The 21,381-nt window shown below is 40.6% G+C and overlaps 1 protein-coding gene across 4 annotated transcripts in view; it reads right to left on the bottom strand.

Annotated features, from left to right (window-relative positions):
* Positions 1-1,588: 1,588 nt before the first annotated feature.
* SMG9 (SMG9 nonsense mediated mRNA decay factor) overlaps positions 1,589-21,381 on the bottom strand; it is a 21,024-nt gene continuing 1,231 nt past the window's right edge. For 3 of the 4 annotated variants that reach the window (XM_075190741.1, XM_075190740.1, XM_075190742.1), the window contains exons 2-14: positions 18,616-18,775; positions 17,080-17,154; positions 16,130-16,355; positions 15,624-15,721; positions 12,167-12,279; positions 10,833-10,944; positions 8,955-9,050; positions 8,403-8,488; positions 7,452-7,558; positions 6,650-6,757; positions 5,327-5,452; positions 3,816-3,960; positions 1,590-2,427 (exon numbers count right to left, since the gene is read on the bottom strand). In XM_075190741.1, the coding sequence (XP_075046842.1) occupies positions 2,349-2,427; positions 3,816-3,960; positions 5,327-5,452; positions 6,650-6,757; positions 7,452-7,558; positions 8,403-8,488; positions 8,955-9,050; positions 10,833-10,944; positions 12,167-12,279; positions 15,624-15,721; positions 16,130-16,355; positions 17,080-17,154; positions 18,616-18,771 (1,527 nt within the window). In that variant the 5' untranslated portion in view covers positions 18,772-18,775 and the 3' untranslated portion in view covers positions 1,590-2,348. Of the gene's footprint in view, positions 2,428-3,815; positions 3,961-5,326; positions 5,453-6,649; positions 6,758-7,451; positions 7,559-8,402; positions 8,489-8,954; positions 9,051-10,832; positions 10,945-12,166; positions 12,280-15,623; positions 15,722-16,129; positions 16,356-17,079; positions 17,155-18,615; positions 18,776-21,381 lie in introns of all 4 variants that reach the window. The other variant, XM_075190743.1, reaches the window with a different exon arrangement.

The following is a 21,381-nucleotide window of genomic DNA, read 5'->3' as shown; positions in this document are numbered from 1 at the left end:
TTGAGAAACCTATTAATCCAGCCCAGATTAGAACACAGTAGAGAAAGATTATCAGTGACTCCTGCACTATACAGAGAGCCTTCATTTGACTTTTGCACAATATAATACGGAGAGTCTTCCCGCAGTCATTGTCAACCATGAGGACATGTGTATTACATGAGGACATACTGTAGGTTTACTTGAGCAGTAATTTCATTCTCAACCACTCCTCGGAGACTACGTTGACCAAAATTGTCAATGATTTGGTCACAGCTAAATCTAAAGGCCATTACTCTCTTCTAATTCTCCTGGATCTCTCTGCTGCATTTGACACTGTTGACCACTCTCTCCTCATACAAATACTACAATCCCTAGGTCTTGAAGGCAATGTCCTATCCTGGTTCTCATCCTACCTATCTAATCACTCTTTGTGTTCATTTCTCTGGATCCAGCTCTGCTCCGCTTCCTTTATCAGTTGGAGTACCACAAGGCTCAGTCCTAGGTCCTCTGCTATTCTCTATCTACACCACTTCTCTTGGAAAACTAATAAGCTCCTTTGGATTTCAGTATCATCTCTATGCAGATAATCCCCAAATCTATCTATCCTCTCCTGATCTCATGCCATCTGTGTTGTCCCGTTATTGAGTCTTTCTGCCATTTCATCTTGGATGTCCTCTCACCAACTCAAACTCAGATCTTCCATAAACAGATTAATAATATGCCCTCTCGCAAACAAGTTACCTACCTGACATTTCTATTGCTGTTGACAACGTGACCATAAAAGCTCATCCTACAAGCTCGCTGCCTAGGTGTAATCCTGGACTCCAAACTATCCTTTGTTCCCCACCTTGACTCTATATCTAAATCATGTTACATCTAAAACCATTTTCAGAATACGCATATCTCACACAAGGCACTGCAAAAATGTTAATCCATGCACTCATCTCCCACATTGACTATTGCAATTCCCTCCTTATTGGTCTTCCCCAAATAAGACCCTCATCCCTACAATCTATTTTGTACTCAGCGTCTAGATTGATTTTCCTTGCAAATCATTCTTCCCCTGCTGAGCCCCTCTCAGTCTCTAGTGGTTGCCTGTTTGATACCGATTCCAACATAACTGCGCCCAACATCCATCTCATCTTCTGTCTCAAAATATCTGTATATAAACTTAAAAAAAAAAATCAACCACCCTCTTAACCTCCCTAGCGTACCCTATTTTCACTCTGTACACAGTTCACACAAGACCAGTATCCTCTGAGCCCTGACCATTGCTGTGTGACTGGATCATACAGCCCACTAAGCACTTTTTATCCTTGCAATCGAGCTGGACCAATATGCAGCACTTACCCTCATCTATCAAACTCCCGTAGATTGTTTCATTACTGTATTTGTTCCCAATTGTACAGCGCTACGGCCTATACATGTTGATGATGGATGTTCTTCAAGTGTACGGTAAAATGTAATCACCGATGCACTGTAACTTGTGTAGCGGTGTGGACAGCAAACTTGTATGATAAAATTTAATTGTGGACATATAATTGTTTTTGCATTCTCCTTTCGTGCCCATTCAGCTTTTATTCAGGGCTTTACAATTTCATTGAAAGGAAAAAGAAATGGAAGCGTTCACCATAGAATTCACATAGCTGTCGTGTTGGCAGAGTTTATATTGAAGACAATATTCATGAAAAGGATATAGTGTAGGGGAAATTGCTTATGCAGATCTCTACAGTAACAATGTTAATGTACAATAAGAGCATCAGAAAATCAGCAGAGCTGGAAATAAAGTTCAACAACAGTGTTTAATTTACCTTCTGTTTCCACAATGAATACAAGGCTTCAAACTATTTAATAGCTTGTTAAAAAGGGTACTCCATCAAATTTATTCCCCCAAATAGTTTATGCCTTATGGTTATTATTTACATTCATTTCATATAAATACTTGAACAGATTTGTGATATTATTTCACATCATATTTAATTTACTCTCGAATGATCTCTGGTTCTCACAGACAGTTCTGGTCACACATCTTTACACAGGTCCTGTTCCTAATTTGTTCCTTACAGCCTCCATCAATCAATTGGCAAATGTGCTTCATGGCAGGACATGACCGGTGAACTTCACCATTACAAGCACAGTCACAGTATATGCTGTAATAAACCTTCCTTCCGTCACAGCTCCTACATGGAGATGTAATGCGGGCAGCGGAATAGCGTCAATAGTGGCCTATTCTGTGATCACGGAGTGAATGAGGTGCCAAGTCTACCACCCGCCGGCCTTCTAAGACGACACCCCAGCTCGGCCTCTTCTGCCGCTTACAGAGAGTACAATGAGGTCCATTAGCGCCTTGACATCATAGAGACGTTTTACTAGCCCAATAATCTGCTGTACTCCGAAAGTGCCGAGGACTTCTTCACCCCGTCCCAGATCCGAGCAGCGTAGTGGAACCTAAACAAAAGGAAAACACATGAATCTTATATACAGAAAAGAAAGCAACATTGAACTGATCACTTGACGTCTCGAGAGAACTTTCACGGCGCAGTCATGGTCGAGTATCAATGTTCGATAAATTCCAAGTCTGGTGTGACCTCTGAACTAATCCAGAAAAGGTTCTCAATCATCATCGAACAGTTTTTGAGAATTTCAGAGAAAGCAGCTTAAGGCTCAACTATATAGATGACACCTGTCTGTGCAGTTATAGGATAGTATGCCATAGAATCTCTTTGGTACCAATGTATATGTAATGTGAATATATTAAAGGATGCAGCAGAGACTATGACGAACTTACGTTGGTGGACCCGGTCTGTTTTATCCTCTTGTGTTAACTGTCCCAGATGCTCCTTACCTCCCCTTGATGGTGTGCGGGGGGGGCGGTGTGTGTGTTCTGGCTAGGAGTCCAGCACATGGAAAGGCGCAAGCGCAGACCAGCTGCGGTCTGTCTTCTTTGAACTGGCTACGTTACGGGTCCACCAGTGTAAGTTCTCATTACTTATCCTCATTATATAATAATATTTCATTATATTAGCATTACCTTATTAGGATTCATCACAGTCTTTACCAAACACAAGATCACCAAGCTCACATTTCAAGTACTATATTCTACCTACTGTTTGTACATCAGAGACATTGCTTAGTCCATCATACCACCATTTACCTGTTTATTTCGGTTGTTGACACCAGAAGCTTTTGTGGATTTATATTATACAGTTTGTGTTACACTACTGCATACTACCACTTCATTCGAGGTCACCTGTACTTTCCTCCTTTATTCAGCTATCCTTTATACACCACTTACACGGGAGGGCAGTTAACCTTATCTTGCATTCTTGTATAGTTAAAGGATGAGCTCAAGTTATTTGTGCTGGTGATTTCTAACCCGCCTCGGTCGGGCACAGGGTGCAGTGGCGAGAGCTCAGTGTACAATCGGACTTTCTCAAACCGTTAAGTAAAGTATCACACATGCCAAGTCCATCTCCCAGATTGTAAACTCATTTGGGCAGTCATTATAGGTTATTTATTTCTATCATGTTCCCCTCACTGTACAAAGCTACGTAAAATATTGAAGCTTTAGAATTTTGTTTCTATTTTAGAATATGACTGTAATTTTCCTGTGCCGTCATTGCAAGCTGCGGTCACTGCCCAGGAACTGCAGCACAATCCACACGGCTGAAACGGATCACTGAACCTAATGAAGACGCTTACAGCAAACACAAGCATTCAGATCTATTGACAGGTGGTCCGTAGGACATGCCCAATCCATTGTCTGCCCACTGGTCTCTCTGAACATGGAAAGCACCCGGAACCAGGATGCACAGCATTACATATAAAGAAATTACCAGTTTTTCTCCGTCAGGATGGTGTGTGAAAGCTGGGGCCGAGACACAGACATGATCTGGCTGCGAAGTTTACTGATCATCGTATGGAAACTGGGGTGTCCCTTATAACCAGGCAGGAGTGACAGGCCTGAATTCCCCCCGGACCCTACAAAACAAACACACAAATTAAATTGTCTGACTTAAGTAAACCACAGAATACCGAGGTTGTTGTTTCTTCCAAGTATCCTAAAGTTTTATAAAGTGAAATATTGAGAAGTTCACTGAAAGATTCTGTGGTCATTATTAAGTGTTCCTTTCCTTAATTTTTAAATAACTGGATGTATACACTTTATAACATATACATCAATCCACAAATATAAGTTTGACAGCAGCCTCACATCAATGATTTTGTGCAGCTGAGGGAGCCTGCTCCTTCCATTATCCAACTCAAAGTCTGTGACACCCCCCCCACTTGCCCTACATTCCCCGTCTCTCTGCCCCTGTCACATGCAGCCCTGTCCTCACTGACACATCACTCATCTCCTGATGTACTCTGTGCTGCTGGGGACCCTGCTTCTTCCACTATATAACTCTCAGTCTGTGGCTTCCTGCTGCCTCCATTCCCCTCCTCACATCATGTCACTGCCCCTGTCACATGCAGCCCTGTCCTCACTAACACATCACTCATCTCCTGATATACTCTGTGCTGCTGGGGATCCTGCTCCTTCCACTATATAACTCTCAGTCTGTGACTTCCTGCTGCCTCCATTCCCCTCCTCACATCATGACACTGCCCCTGTCACATGCAGCCCTGTCCTCACTGACACAATCACATGATCGCACAGGCCTCCCACAAGATCAGCCCAATCATCTCGTGTGACTGACATTCCGATGCTGTGATTGCCTATAAGTTGTTCTATTTCCGCCCACTTCAAGAACTGGGCACACAAGGACATGCAGACTGAATACAACTAGGTCCTGTGACTTTAGTCAAATGCCCACTAAAAAGTGTCAGACGTTTAAAAGGTGCAAGTTATCTTCTGACTATATTCTTCTCTCAACCCTCTGCCTGTAGCCTCTAGTGGTAATATGAACATTCACTGGTGGATATGATTCAATGTAATGGATAGAATAGAATAGAATTGTATACTATATCTATTAAAAATTCTATTTAGGCTGCAAAACTGTCATTTGTTTGCTTTATTGATTTTCTGAAAACCATGCCCACTTTTAACTCTTTACCATAAGAAATGGGAGCGTTGCTTTATATTAGCCCCCACGAGGGGTAAGGGAATGTCGATGGGGGTTGGTGGAAAAGAGGGCGATGAAGGAGGAGGGGAGATAAACAAATGGGACTGAAAGTATTAATGTGTTCCATACGAAGAAGCAAATGATATACAAATATAAGCATTTATAATTACATATCGTTGGCATCTCCATATCCTTAAGGTTTCTTAAGTGTTAAGGAACGCCAAAGCACCACCTAAACTTATTATCACTGAATTTTATTACTTAGCTGTAAAAAATATCACCTGCTCTGGAGATGGTCTCATCCGTATCGTTCTCCATGGTCGGGATTAAAAATAAATTCACCTCTGATTCAAGGAAGTCGTAAGATAACCCCGGGAAAATGTTACAGTCCAACATAGAGAGCGTGCCTAAATCAGAATACAGAAACAATCTATACATTACACAGCAGATGTTTAAAAGAAAAAAAGAAAAGAAAAGAAAAACATAAACAATGACTAAACTAAACCTACAAACAGAAACCAAACCTGGCTTTGTGGCACACTAAGCTCGGATATCTAATGAAGAGATTGGATTAGTATTACTTGGGTTTCCTTGCTGTGGCAGGTAGGCTTAGCATGTTTGTAACAAAGAATGAAAAAGTAACATTGAGATTTTATTTTCACCACTACAAAACTATAGTGTATTAATGTGATGAGCTACAACAATGTAGTACAGAATCACAAATGTGGCCCTATAACTGGATCTACTGTCTGGTCCTCTCTTGTCTCAAAATATCTCCCAACTCGGCAACTCCGTTCTACACAAGATCTGCGTCTCTCATCCACCCTCATTACATCCTCCCATTCCCGGTTACAGGACATTTTTCAGGCTGCACCCAACCTATTGGAATTCACTCCTTCGCACAATAAGACTCTCCTCTGGTCTACAAACTTTCAAGCGTTCTCTGAAAACCCACCTCTTCAGACAAGCTTATAATATTCCTCAACCGCCCTCTCAACCTCACTAGATTACCCTATTACCACCCATTACACAATTTCACACAAGACAACTACCCCTTGACCAACACTGTTGTGCAACGGGATCGTTTAGCTTACAAATCACTTTTACCTTTGCAGTCTGGCTGGACCGAAATGTAAAATGTAGACTTAGACTTAGCCTCATGTGTCAAACTCCCATTGTCCCATAGATTGTAAGCTTGCGAGCAGGGCCTTCTCACCTCTTTGTCTGTTTTACCCAGTTTGTTTATTAGTTTACTGAGTTTGTCCCCAATTGTAAAGCGCTACGGAATATGTTGGCGCTATATAAATAAATGATGAAGAGAATCCAATATATAGGGTGCCAACCTATATTACGAAATCAGTTGTTGAAGTGAAGCACAAAAGTATTATGTAATGTGTAGATCAGGGGTTCTAACAAAACACGGGTCGTCACATCATGTAGAATGTGTTGACACTAACCTCTTTTTTTTATCATTCTACAAAAGTAATTACTGTTGATAATTTAATATTACTTTACAGATCATCTCAATTTCTTGACTCCACCAGAGCAAAGTGGTGACAGGTTCCTAAATCCTCACAACGGTGGGACCAGCTTTGGGTGAATACCTTTGTAACGTAGACGTGAATGAAGCATAAGCTTCTCAATCACTGTGTGCATCTGCTTCAGGGTCCGGGGACAAAAATCCTCCCGCTTGGCTTTATTCTGCAAAAATACTAAACAGACAGTTAAAACAGACCTATTACCGTGATGGACACATATGTACTAAGAAAGAAAACGGAAAAGGGGAAAGATTTAAAAGGCACGTTATAATTTTTTTGTGATGAAATAAAACTAAAGAAATATTTTTTTTTAAATGTTAATTATATGTATAGCTTTGAAATTATGTGCCTGCAGATCTATGGAGAATATTATGACAATGACTAAATGTTTTACTGAATAGCAGCAGTGCCTCCTGCTGGATAGACTGTGATAGTACAAGAGAGGAGAGGCAGAGCATAGAGAAAAGGGAAAGCTTACAGAAAGTAAAGTAAAAATATAACTTTTGTTAAGTAAAGAGGGTGCGTTACAACACCTTGCCATCAGAGGGCGTGACCAGCATGCATGGGGGCGTGGATATAATATTAGACAGTGCTTGGCTGCTCTGCAATTCTTCCTATCCCTATAATATACATGTGCAATGCTGCATGCACTGCAGAGTCGTGTGAAGCGGAGGCAGGGTCCAACCACCTCAATTATACAGTGCTCTAGGCTTGGAGGGGGTTTTCCAGGCACTAGAAGACCCCTCCTCTGTTTGCCTATGCAAGTTGACGCAGAAAGGACAGACATGTTACGCAGTGCGGCAGGCTAGTGGGCTACGAACCATTATACACCACCCTATGAATGATACGGCCGGAGTGCACGACTTACCCATATGAGGGTAGTACTCGACGCCTTCATCTGCTCCCGATGAGCCGCTGGACTCGTGACTGGGAGATGGTGTAGATGGTTTCAGCATTTCAGCCGTCTGAAGAAACCTGGGAGTTAATGTATAACGTTACAGAAAGAAATATTCAGCTATACACTATATATACTTTAACTCATGAGTTGTGACAACTGACATAAACCCCTTGCCGGTTAGAGCCGTTCCCAATAACTACCATATAAAGAACTCCATCGCTGTGTTCAGACAGCAAGTGGACAGGTAAGTACTCCTGAAAACCTGACCGAGCACAAAAAGAGATGTTTCTATACGGCACATAAGCCGCCACTGATGTAAGAGTTGTGCCCGGTGGCGGTCAGATCCACTTGAATAAGTTTGCATATGGATTTGGCCGTTTTGTTTTTTTTGTACACTGCCCCATACCCTGGTTATAGTCTTGGGATTTTGTTCTTGCCATTGTGCCCCCTCGTCCCCATCAAGTGGAGTGGGGCAGCCGTGTATAAAACGATCTTGATGGCAGCAGTATGGTGCAGGGACGGCAGGGACCTTAGCCAGACTCAAACCATGGCCAGTGAGCCTTTGGATACACGTGTAGGTGGTCGCTCACCTTACAGGAAGCGTGTTTGGATTCAGTTCGGAGTTGGGAAAGGATTTGGCCGATGCCAAATCTTTTGAAAAATGTCTGAATGCGCCCTGAACACCTAACCCCTAGTGCTAACTGAGACATAGGCTTAAAGATGACCACTGTAACAGGCTCTCTTGTTACCTTCTCAGAAAACATAACCCTGACCAATACCCATTCACCTAGAAGAAGCTCTACGGCCCAAGCGATTAGCATGCTAATTGGAACCACCAATCACGCTCAGCTTCCCAACCCAGCTCATTACAACGTGGGCTCTACAAGTAAACTCTGATCTCTGTGACATATAACATCTCACCGGTACAAGTTGAAGTCCGTGAACCAGTCCTGGACAACGATGACCACATGACACACTGTGAACAAGAAAGCAGCAATCTGTAACGACTGCAGGTAAAAGAATGGGAGAAAAGACAGATAAGGCATTAAATAAAAAAACAACAACACAAAGCAGCGCAACAAAATAACAAATTAGTGCGTAATATCATGAATTTAATCACATCAATTTCATTAACAGTCGGCAAAAATGACCACATATGACACTAGCTTGTAAATCTACAACAAGCGGACTGTTGCCAAGTGTAACAGATCCCAAATTATGAGAAAAAAATAAAATAAAATAAAAAACTGCTCCATATTCAATAGAATTATATGTTACAAAACCACTTTTTAATTAAAAAATATTCACAAGAAGCCTATTAATTTAGCAGGAATTTCAGTGCCTCGCGCCTCAATGAGGTCACTGGTTCCTCTGGAATTCGTTTCTGTGGGTAGGTGATGAGTTAAACTTTAAATGGTTACGTTATGATGCCTGCTGTCCCAGTAATCTAAGAACTCTTATTCAGGGACTCACCTGCATCTCCACATAGGTGTGTGGTAGGTTGTATTCAGGAGGCAGTTTCCGGTCGTTATTAATCAAATGATCCAATATCGCAGGACTCAGAATGGGCTGAAAAGAAATGTAAACTTTTTTTTGAAACAAGAATTTGTACTTTACTCGGTATGTAGAATGATGTGTACATGATGTTGTCTCTCTTTTCATACGGAGGGGATGTCCGCCTTCAGACGGTTCTCCATAGTTCCCCGGACCGCGCATGTTGCCAATAGCCAGCAACCATTTATATTACAATAATCTTAATTGTGTTGTGTACTGGAGAGAAGTGTGAAATTGTTACCTACCAATCGTGTGTTTGGGAGAAGTGTGTGTACAGCCGTCAGCCAGGTTATTGAACCTTTATGTCTCTAAACCCCCCCTTCTATAACGCATGTCAGCTGCTGCAGTGGTCATTTTCTGGTCAACCATGGTTGACCCACTTTCGGCACCCAGACAAGTCGGTCTTCGACCCAACACATATTATGACTGCCCAGAAGCGCTGGTCTCGGAGTTATAGATACCCGGAGACCAGATGTAACGGCCGATATTTCTTGCGCCCACTTCCGTGAAGGTCATCTTAACAGTCAGAGAGTGCAGGAAGCCTCAGCGGGTCTATCTGTGGTCTCCAGGTGTGTTTAGTACAGGATATCAGGGTTTCTATGCATGTAACAAGGTACCAGTGTCCAGATGTTCACAGGACCAGCACCTCTATATGTGGGAAAGGGATCAGCCATTGCAACCAAATATCCCATGGATATGATCACTGGAGGCCTCAAAAATACTGCTGATACCTCCCCCCAAAAATGTTTCAAAACCCCAATGAGAAGTTTCAACATAGATGTCCCAAAAAAAAAAAAAAAAAAGGAAAAAGACGTTTTTTAAACCTATCCTCCTGTATTTGACAAAATTAAAAATTGAGGTTGGAGTTACTTTAAGCGACAGTCTATAGGGATTCATTTTAAATGTTCATAAAATATAGCAAGTAAAGCCAGTGTTTCACATTCTACAACAACATAATCTTATATTAAAGGTTTTGCAATGCTGAGCTGAACAGAATATAAAGAGTAACTAGAGTTACGTAACTGAATAGGTCACTGGGCTGTCTTACTCCTCTGCAGCAGGCTACCATGTTAGGACGGATCAGCATCTCTAACTTAAGAGGTAGACAGTGGCGACAGTTAGATAAGCCCAGTGATGTCACAGTAGCTCAAATAACTGCATTCTCAGCTTTTTTTTTTTTTTTTTACCTGTACCGGATCCCTTTAAGACACTAGGAAGGAGCATCCACTCTCTGTAAAGGACTAAGGAGGTAAAACTTTACTTATTAACAGAACTATAGTGTATTATTATATTAACACTAAACTGTGGAAATTTCTTCAATGGTTTGTATTGGAAAATGTCAGTTTTAAGGTTTGGTGGGCTGTCTCCTGGGCTGATCACAGTAACAGACATTTTGGGGATACAATAGGCTGTCATTAAAGGTAAAATTGGTGGTCCCAATGAAGAGATCCCACCTAAATGCAGGAAGCTGAGGGACTTACCGTAAGAGGTTATCCAAAAAAGACACTCATATAATAAAACTACACATAAAGACATTCATCATGGTCTCACACACACACAAAGAGAGACTAAGGTCAATTTGATAGCGGCCAATTAACCTACCAGTATATTTTTGGAGTGTGGGAGGAATCCGGAGCACCCGGCGGAAACCCACGCAAACATGGGGAGAACATACATACTCCACACAGATAAGGTCATGGTCGGGAATCGAACTCATGACCCCAGTACTGTGAGGAAGAAGTGCTAACCACTGAGCCACCGTGCTGCCCATCCTATCGCAAGGCATTTCTTGTTTACCTGTGTGTCCAGGTAGATAATTCTCTCTTGGCTGATGAAGAAGTCTATGCCACTGGTCTGATTGCCAGCTCTCTCTCTCACCTCCTGGCTCTGCATCCTGAAGACGTACGACCTGGAAGACACATGATCCTCTGGAGATCAGCCGAATGAACATGGATACATTGTCTACACCTCTGTTGAAATCATTTATATACAAAAGTACTTCATAGACCAATTACAACACGCTTGTAAAAAAGTAGGATTACATAGGTTTAACGCTGTTTCCAGAAGTTAGCTGGACATAGGTTTATGGTCCTAGGAATTTAAAAAGACCATTAGTTACATTGTTTCCAGGGGGTGACATTTGCAAAGGATTCCAAAGTTGGAACCAAATGACTATATGGGCAGTCTTTTCTTTTCACAGTAACAGCCAGATCCTGACCTTTCAGTGGGCTGTACCGCACAACCAGATCACATACAGCTGCACAGGGTAATGTGAATGGCGTGGACAATCTGCTGGCTGGATTATTATTTTTGCTTTTATATCCTGTGTCCTTGTTATAGATAAGGAAAGCAACAGGTCTTACCTAGCCCCAAAGAGCTAATGATACCAGGGAATAAATGTAGGAACCTCCGGATTCTTCAACGCTTAAATTTAAAGCGGCGCTGCCTTGGTAAAGGGAAACTTCCCTTTACATGGCAGCGCCGCTTTAAATTTAAGCGCTGAAGACGCCGAACTCGTCGGAGTTGAAGAATCCGGAGGTTCATACATTTACCCCCAGATCTGCACACACATGAATTACTCCTGTTACAAATCAACTAGTACAAACGCATGCTGCAAATCTCCACCAAGAAATCTAAATTAAACAAAACAAAAAAAAACCTAGAAGAACGACACGTGGTACTTATTATTTCACCAATAATTCTGTTTGAGAAGACATGCACCAAGGGTAAAGGAGACAACGCTTGAGACCTAATGCAATATTAAAAGTCGTCTTCTAGCAAATATATTCAATACAGTTCTCAGTTATCTGCCAGGTAAGGTTGCAGCTTCCTGCAAGGTCTTCAGTAAGATGATTTCTAAAAAAAAAAGTTATTAGAACCATTTGTATATAAAGCTACTTTTATATTATTGTAGTTTTTATTAGTGTAGTTTTTAGTATATCGGTGAACAGTTCGAAAAAAAAAAAAGGTTTCAAATTTACTAAACAACTTCCTATCTTATGATACAAACTGAGCTTTTCAATGTCAGGTTTGCTGTAATATACAGAGGAAGACGGATCACAATAATATCAAATACAAAACGCAATCACTGGTAAACACACAACAGTAATTTGGCATAACGAACGAGCTACCTCTGGTCATCGTCTGGAGAGTTAGCCGACAGAAGCGACATCATTGTAGACTTCCCTGTACCCTGCAAGCCAAGGACACCGACCACCAGAACGTCCGTCTGATCCAGCAAAAACTGAAAAGAAACAGCAAAGAACAGAATTGTATCTTCTACGTTATATATTTCCTCTCTTGTATGTCTATATTCTCTCAGCTATATTGGTGCACAAAAATTACTTTACTCTTACAACTTCCTAATTTGTGAGATTGTTTTTGTTTTGTTTGCTTCTTTACTACAGACTCCATAGGAAACACTAAATCTACAATACAAGTGGCCTAGTGGGCAGCACAGTGGCCTAGTGGTTAGCACTTCTGCCTCACAGCACTGGGGTCATGAGTTCAATTCCCGACCATGGCCTTATCTGTGTGGAGTTTGTATGTTCTCCCCGTGTTTGCGTGGGTTTCCTCCGGGTGCTCCGGTTTCCTCCCACACTCCAAAAACATACTGGTAGGTTAATTGGCTGCTATCAAAATTGATCCTAGTCTCTGTCTGTCCCCCTCTTTGTGTGTGTTAGTGTGTGTCTATATTAGGGAATTAGGACTGTAAGCTCCAATGGGGCAGGGACTGATGTGAATGAGCTCTCTGTACAGCTCTGCGGAATTAGTGGCGCTATATAAATAAATTATGATGATGATGGTTATGTGAACTGCTACTGGAAACATTCACAAAATGTATATGTAACAGGTTCCAAGAGCTCATCGCAACTGAATATATCAGAGAGAGGTTTTTTTATGGTTGAAGAATTCTATGTCCTTTGCACACCAGATTTCCTGTCCAAAATGCTGTCTATATGCGCCCAACTGACAAGGTCGGTTTCACTTTGGCCCCATAAGCTGGGCAGCTGGATCACACGGGGGCATCTCACATGGTTGGTAGATGATCAAACACAAATCACAAAGAACAAGGGCTACCCAACATAATGTAGTAATTGTAATATAGTAAAAAGTTAAGTAGAATTAGACTTATCAGATATTAGTTGAACACCAGAGATAAGAATCCAGCAAGCGGAGACCTAGGATCAAGATCTAAAGACTGATCTTGAACCTTCTTAATTAGATTCTCTCAGAAAACCATCCAACTCATATCCCAAATAGACCACTAAGATTAAAAAGACAAGCTTATCGAGAAGTCCTTGTGGATCAAAGTTGTTGCTGGAATCTCTGGTCAGGAGAAGACTTCATACAAATAGTATCCACAGGAAAACAGGCAAGTCACTCCATTGTCTCATAAAAGGGCTCAACGCATTTCACCCATAGGACTTCCTCAGGTAGTGCGAGACATCTCCACAATACACAACACTGTTCAAATACTTGAAGAAATAATCAGCTGACATCAAAGATCCAATAGCTATTAGGAGTTCAGAATCTAGAGTATTGCCACCCAAAGACCAATTAACTGGAGGCATATAATCCATGACCTCACATCTGGATAATGCAACAACTGGCCTCCAAAACGCAGCCAATAACATACAGAAGACGGCCAAACCATTCAACGTCGGGAGATAGATATAATCCTTCAAACATTGAATATTGGGACTCCGTCATTTTGTCGGAGTCCCAATATTCAATGTGTGCGCTGACATTTTCTTGTATAACGAGCAAACACATTATTTTTCTAAAGTCCATCTATTCAGGGTGGACGCAGCCATGTTGGGCCCCCCTGGTTCTTTGCGATTTCTTCTGGCTACCACACCCCCAAACAAGTGCTAAACAATTGGGAGGAATCCTTAAGTTTTTTTACATGTATATGACATGCGTGAGAGTGCTCATTGCTCACTGCGGTTATTTCTAAGCCGCCCTAAGCCTTATATAATCTATACACACCCCTCTGCTTGCCAGATTCACGGGCATTCTATGAATTTTCATGGGATCATTTTTGGGCATCGCACTCATCCCAGGACCACACAACACATTGGGCCATTAGCGGATACACAGCTACATAAACCTTATTCTACGTAAATCTGAAACAGCTGACAATAGTGACGCAATGATTGCTCTCAGCTGTGTAGCAAATGTCATATATTCCATATACATATATAATGCCATATATTTAAAATTCTTTGAAGGTATAGAAACATTTACACCATACAGTTGTGAATGTCTAATGACGTCTTTTCGTACCACATCTACTTATATTTCAGGTTTAGTGGAACACAAATTCCTCAATCTTTCTGCAAAATGTCAGCTTAATCCTGTTCTTCTTTATACTACCTCATTGGGCAATCTGTTTCGGCCAATAGTCATGGTACTTCATTTATTCAGTTCTGACTGTATGTCTCCAAAAACATACTAGTAGTTTAATTGGCTGCTATTAAACTGACATTAGTCTATGTGTGTGTGTGTGTGTTAGGGAATTTAGACTGTAATCTCCAGTGGGGCAGGGACTGATGTGAGTGGGTTTTCTGTACAGCGCTGCGGGATTAGTGGCGCTATACATACATCTAAAGAACATTTCCAGAATACGCACATATCTGACACAAGACACCGCAAAAACCGTAATTCATGCACTCATCATCTCCAGCATCGACTATTGCAATTCCCTCCTTACTGGTCTTCCCAAAGTCAAACTTGAACCCCTACAATCTATTTTGCACGCAGCGGCTAGATTGATTTTCCTTGCAAACCGTTCTCTGCTGAGTCACTCTGTCAGTCTCTACATTGGCTGCCTGTATTTCAACGAATCCAATATAAAATTCTTCTACTAACATACAAGGCCGTCAACAAAATTGCACCGACATACATCTCCTCACTTGCCTCAAAATATCTCCCAACTCGACACCTCCGTTCTGCACAAGATCTACGTCTCTCCTCCACTCTCATCACATCCTCCCATTCTCGGTTACAGGACTTTTTTGGGGCTGCACCCACGTTGTGGAATTCCCACCCACGCACAGTAAGACTTTCCTCAAGTCTTCAAACCTTCAAGCGTTCTCTGAAAACCCACCTCTTCAGACAAGCTTATAATATTCCTCAACCACCATCTTAATCTCCCTAGATTACCCTATTACCACCCTCTACACAGCTAACACTAGACAACAACCCTCTGACCAACATTGGTACACACACAGCCCACTCAGTACTTTTACCTTTGCATTCTAGCTGGTCCAGAGTGCAATATGAGGTAGCACGTGCCCTTGTGTATCAAACTCCCATTGTCCTATAGATTGTAAGCTTGCAAGCAGTGTTCTCTTACCTCTCTGTCTGTATGTATTACCAAGTATTGTCTTATTAATGTTTGTTCCCAATTGTAAAGCGCTATGGAATTTGGCGGCGCTATATAAATAAATGTTGATGATGATGATGATATATAAATAAATGATGATGATGTCTCTAACAGGACATGCTGACTGTGCCAGGGGAGATCCCCACTATTACCAGCCAACACACAACGAGCTGGTCACATTCAGGAGACATCCCTACCTCGATGGCACTGTCGCACCAGTTCATGTATTCATCCACCAGTTTGATGCTATGCTTCAACTTCTGCGGAGGCATCAGCTTAGCCTGGCCGAGCACAGCTGCGAGGATGTAAAAGAAACTGATGAAACCATAAAGTAGTAGATAAAACAAGGAAACACTTGGAACATTAGTAACTGGCATCATGCTGCTCTAAAACCTTGACTTGCGGTGTCAAATCCAGTCTTCCAGAGCACAATTTAAATATCCCTTCACCCTGGAATCCCTACGTTTGAAAATCATTGCAAGGTCAACTATTCTTATTCAGATTTTCAAAGCTAGCGGCGAACCAGAGAGGATGGAGCACCGGCTGGGAGTGGGGTTGCCGAAAGTGGATCCTACTTTAGGGATGTTAATATTTTCATTTATGCCTGTGGTTCTCAAAATTGGTTTTTAAATTGGAAAAGGCAACATAAAGAGCCAACAAAAATGATTAGGAGGAAGTAACCCTGCAAATAACCGGCACTTACGATCCACGTTGCCACCGGCACTTGCCGACGCGGCCATGCCACGGTTCTGTATCTGATACACCGGCTGCGTGGGACGTTGCCCTTCTTTCTCCACCTTTACTGTGGCCGCAGTAGGTGGGAGGTTTGTGCTCTCTGCAGCTGGGGACGGCTTTGCTTCATCTCTGGCTTTCATGAGAACAATGGGCTTTTCCAGGGCGGCTGGGCTTGGAGCAGGAGCCAGCTTTGGCTAAAAAGGCAAAATAAAGTGTCATTTTAATAACACACAAATATGTAATAATTGCATTTGCAAGAATCGCATTAGAAAACGATCTAAAAACAGTGAATTAAATGCTACACACATTACGAAACATTTAATTTTGCATTTAATTTAACAGGGAGCTATGTGTAGAATGAAATGATAAAATTCACGCACAGAAATGCTCATTTATTTTTTTATGAGGCTTGCCATGGCCTTCGTAAGAGCTTATTCCAGTGCAAATAGAAGATTTTTGGTTTTTTATTTCATTATTAAATGGAATAAAATCTGGTATCAATTTATAAAGATAATATTTGTAGAACTGAAGGCAAAATACAAATCTGTAACAAAGAATATTATAACATTACAATAATAAGATAAACCTTACATAGGTTTTAGTAAATATTGATTTTGGTTTATTTACATACCATCTACCTCCTACTAAAATAACACAAACAACACACAGACATTTTTAACCCAGTGGACTGATGTATCAACCCTTCTAAACAAGAAAAGTGGAGATGTTGACCGTAGCAGATTCTCGCTAGCATGTTCTAGAATGTACTTGATAAGTGACAGCTAGAATATAATTGGTCCACTTTCCTTTTTAGCAGGTTTGATAAATCTACCCCCCACCAGTGTCAAGAACTTTCCTCATATTAGAATGTGCAAAAACAACTTGACATCGGACCATTGTGAGTGTCTATTCACTTACACGCTCAGTGGCTGGTTTAGCCAGGATGATAGGTGTCTTCTGAATGGTGTATCCGCAATTATCATCATTCCCATCCTGAGCAAGATAAAAAGGTCTTATAATATTGGATTTTGCACTTGTTTTAATTTCCACCATCAAACTATAAAGGTTATCAATAGATCATGGTGAGCACTTTAAAAGGTATTTTGTTGTACCAATGTCTTCTAACAAAGAAAAATTGCTATAAACAAATAACGTAAGTAAAAACATGCCATAATATAACCCGTCTTCCATACCTTAGGCTGGGTACACACTACAGAAAATTTCTCCCAATGTGATACTGTTAATGATATTACCAACTACTGAAAGTACAGATCGATACACTGTACACAGTTTACAAGATCTACCTTCAGATCTGTGCTCTTCATCTGTCATAACCATTGGATGAAAGGATTGTGACTCTCTAAAATCTATAAAGATCTGCTCGCGAGTGCATTCACACTGCAGGATTGGAACGACATTGTTCCATCGTTGAACGGGATTTTTAGTTAGGTTTAAAAAAACAAATCAAACGATACAATGTGCTTTGGAATGATAATCGTTCAACGTTGGAGCGTGCACACTAGTGTGATATTGGGCTGAACGTTCGATTACTCTGTGCTTAGCTCGATAATCGGGTGAAAAACCTGTAGAGTGTACCCAGCCTTAGGGGGGAATTCAATTCTGCCGTGAGTAACGCGGCACTAAATTTATTACTGTTAATACGGTCTTTTTAACCCTGCATTCTGCTCCCTGAGCCGCAAGCAAAAGCCAGCGTTGAAATTACTGTATTAACAGTAATTAAGCACACTATTACCGGAACGTCACTAATAATGTGCAGGTAGCGTTCCTTTTTACAGTAACGTGGCTAATTGAATTCCCCCTTAGAGTACATGTCACAGGACGGAGGAAATGAAAGTGTCTTAGTAACGCCTAAAGACAGAATTAGGTGGATTAGCTGAACTTTATAAGCTCTTAAGCTCGTACCTCCATATTTCTTACCAACTAAGTACCGGAGGCCTTGTCGCTAGAGTTGGCAGCCAATGTAGGAAAGGCACAGCAATACAGGAATGGTATGGCTGGAATAACCTCCATTATCGCCTCTCATTACAGTATGGAGCCCTGACAATAACACCTAGTTTCTCCACTCACCGCCCTCGCAATGCTCATCTGAGGACATTAACTCTTGAATAGCTGAAGGTCTTCATTAATCACCCCTCTGCTATTCTATAGACAGCAGAGGTGGGAGGCATCACCAGACAATCCCCAGTCTAGAATAGAAAAGGGGCGGGCAATGGAGACTGTGAGCTTTGCCAGAGCAAATTATCAGCCGAATAGAAGGACGGCTGTGAGTGAAGAAACTATGATTTTTCAGCAGGGCTTCCGACTGAAGCCCTGCACAGCCAGAGGAGCAGGATGGACAACATTTAGCGTAGCAGTTGACAGAGAATCTTGAGAATCTCTAATAATACTTGACGCCCTAAATTGCTCTGGATAATAAACCTGCTGTGTACTCACCCATCTGTCCTGATCCCTGTCACGTAGCATGGGGTCTCTTTCACGGCCCGGCTCCGAGAGGTTGAGGTTACCGGAAGGACCTTGGTCCATCCAGCGGCGTCTCCTACCGCGCCCTGGGACGTACATACTGGGCTGGCTGTGCCCAGAGTCAGACATGGTTCTGTGAGAACAGGGAAATAAATACATTTGGGTGAGAAGGGGGGCTCGCTCTGTCCAATCCGAATTAGTAGTCTGAAAAAGTCACACATTACATCAGGACATTCTGATATCCAGTAAAAGTAGTCTCTTCATTCATTTACAGTTCTCCAACAGTTGTGTAAAGCCCAACATGCTGCTACTTGTAGTTCCACAAGTGGTGATGAGACACAGGCTGTCCTGCTTCAGAGGAACCCCACACAAAATAAAAGTATAGTTATGCCATACTTAAACACAGACAAAAAATTAAATACCAACTTTCCTATGGCAATTGCAGTCCATGCCTCTTTATATATATCCAGCCAATAAAGGATGTGATATCAGGCTGTGATATCACAGTGTGTATGGCCGGTTATAGTGTAACTTTTCAAGGTACTGCTTTCAACCCAGCCATTCATGTAATAAGTATACCGTCAGTGCACTCAATGACACAGAATTTACAAGACCTAGAGAAAACATATTCACACAACATCTGGAAAACTTTACCTCTCAATGTCTAGAATGGATAAATGTTTTTAAAATTTAAAAACTTATGCTAACTATGTATTTTTAAAAAAAATAAACTTGCAATATACTCAAAAGTGAAACATGTAAATGTGATTTAGGTAACGGAAGTGCAAATTCCACAAGTCCATATTTTTCGTTGTGTTTTTTTGTGTTAATTGGTTATTTGATATCTTTACCAATCAAATCAAAAGATTTTTCCTTTTTGTTCGATGTTCTCAAAACCACAAAGGGTCCATCTAAGTGAACAGTGAAATGTTGTCCTCAAAATTACAAGGAGTATGTGCTAAGGTTAAATTTGGTGATTAAAAATTACTCTAAATGTCTGAATTTTATTTATGTTTTTTTGTGTCATTTTGTCTGTTTATTTTTGGCTCTTTTTTTATTATCATTTTTATTACTAATTGCATGCCTGTGTAATGATCCGTTTATTATATTATTCATAGCCCGGGATCATAAACTGCTATAAAACTGTTGATATATATATTTTATAAATAAAATTGATACTAAAACTCATTTCATTAGTTGAAATTTATGCCAATCAAATTACCAAGTACTCATTGGTGGATAGTTACTTAAATAACCAGCCCAAATTACACACTGGTTGCCTCACAGTAGAAGCAATTAGCGAAGCGTATGTCAGGTGTTGTTTTTAGAAGGAGTCTCTGAGTCAGGTCAAGCAGGGAGTCCAGCATCTAGCTGATTATAAGAGGATTCATAGATCTATCATAATATGATTTTTGCTCTACAAAGGAATTCCTCTATATGAATCTAGTGGTAGACAACTAAAGATGTCATTAACAGAAATCAAAACAGATATAACGTGATGAAATTCTTATTTATTTATTTTTTTTATCATAAATCAACCCAATTAGGTCTCTATTGTTTGTGTCAGAATACTAGAAACCCAAAACAAATTCTGACCGTATAAAAAAAATACTCCATAAGAATCATAGGAAAAATATATACGAAAATACCCATACAATTTAAGATTTATCTATCTATCAGTCCTGGCTGCTAAACATCTGAGAAATAGCATTGGAACTGTGATTTGTATAACTAATTAACCAGCTGTGATGAATGTCAGTTGTAGAAAAAGTCTGTGTCTCTGACTGAATATATACCAAATGGAATAGGGAACATGTAGCTAACTATGATCGTTTTGTCATTAATATACTAAACACGAATTTTGTTTTGCTACACTATCCATTTCCTGACAGGCACTTATTTATTTATATATATATATATATATATATATATATATATTTATTTATTTTTATTTTTATTAAGAAAGCATAACTGATGGTTCGCACAGCAATATGTTCTCTAGGATTATATTTACTGTATATTTACAACTGACCGCTAGCGGGAGAAGCGGTGAGCAGAAAGCATATACATAGGCATTAAACTACCAAGAAAATTAGATATATTAGCCGTGTACTGCTTCAGCAGCACAGGTGCACATATGGTACCATTCGTATACAAGAACACATGTAGAATGTCCTTGACTGATGCAATGCGTATTTAAACTCCAAGGAAAGGAGCTATACTAGCCTTGTACTGGTACAGCAGAACAGGGGTATACAAGCTATAATTCTCATATAAGAATACATGTACCATATCCCGTTTGATGCTATATATATCTAAACACCATATCTTTGAAATATCTAATAGCGGGATTATTTCACATGAATAAAATACTGTGATTTTATCTTCACTACGATCAGATCAAATCACATATAACCATTATGAAGAATTCCAAATCTCACGTGCATAAATGATAGGACACTAGAGAATTTTTGGGACCTCTACCTGTATTACCCAGCTGGTGGTATCCTTGCGGTTCTCGAGATAAGTTCTGCATACCATAAGATTAAGAGTGAAAATTATGTGGCTTATTCACAATTATTGTAGAATAATTAAAAACATGAAATAACCTGCCATCTTTATACCAACGTGGCAATTCATGTGATCTGATGATTAGCACAGTAATATACTAACCAGGACTGTATTTATTCCTTATTATTGGGGATATCTCGGTCTATACTGTCATATTATAGTGACACT

This window comes from Mixophyes fleayi, chromosome 11 (genome assembly GCF_038048845.1).
Source record: "Mixophyes fleayi isolate aMixFle1 chromosome 11, aMixFle1.hap1, whole genome shotgun sequence".
Classification (NCBI taxonomy): Eukaryota; Metazoa; Chordata; class Amphibia; order Anura; family Limnodynastidae; genus Mixophyes; species Mixophyes fleayi.
This window is presented reverse-complemented; position numbering and strand designations above follow the sequence as displayed.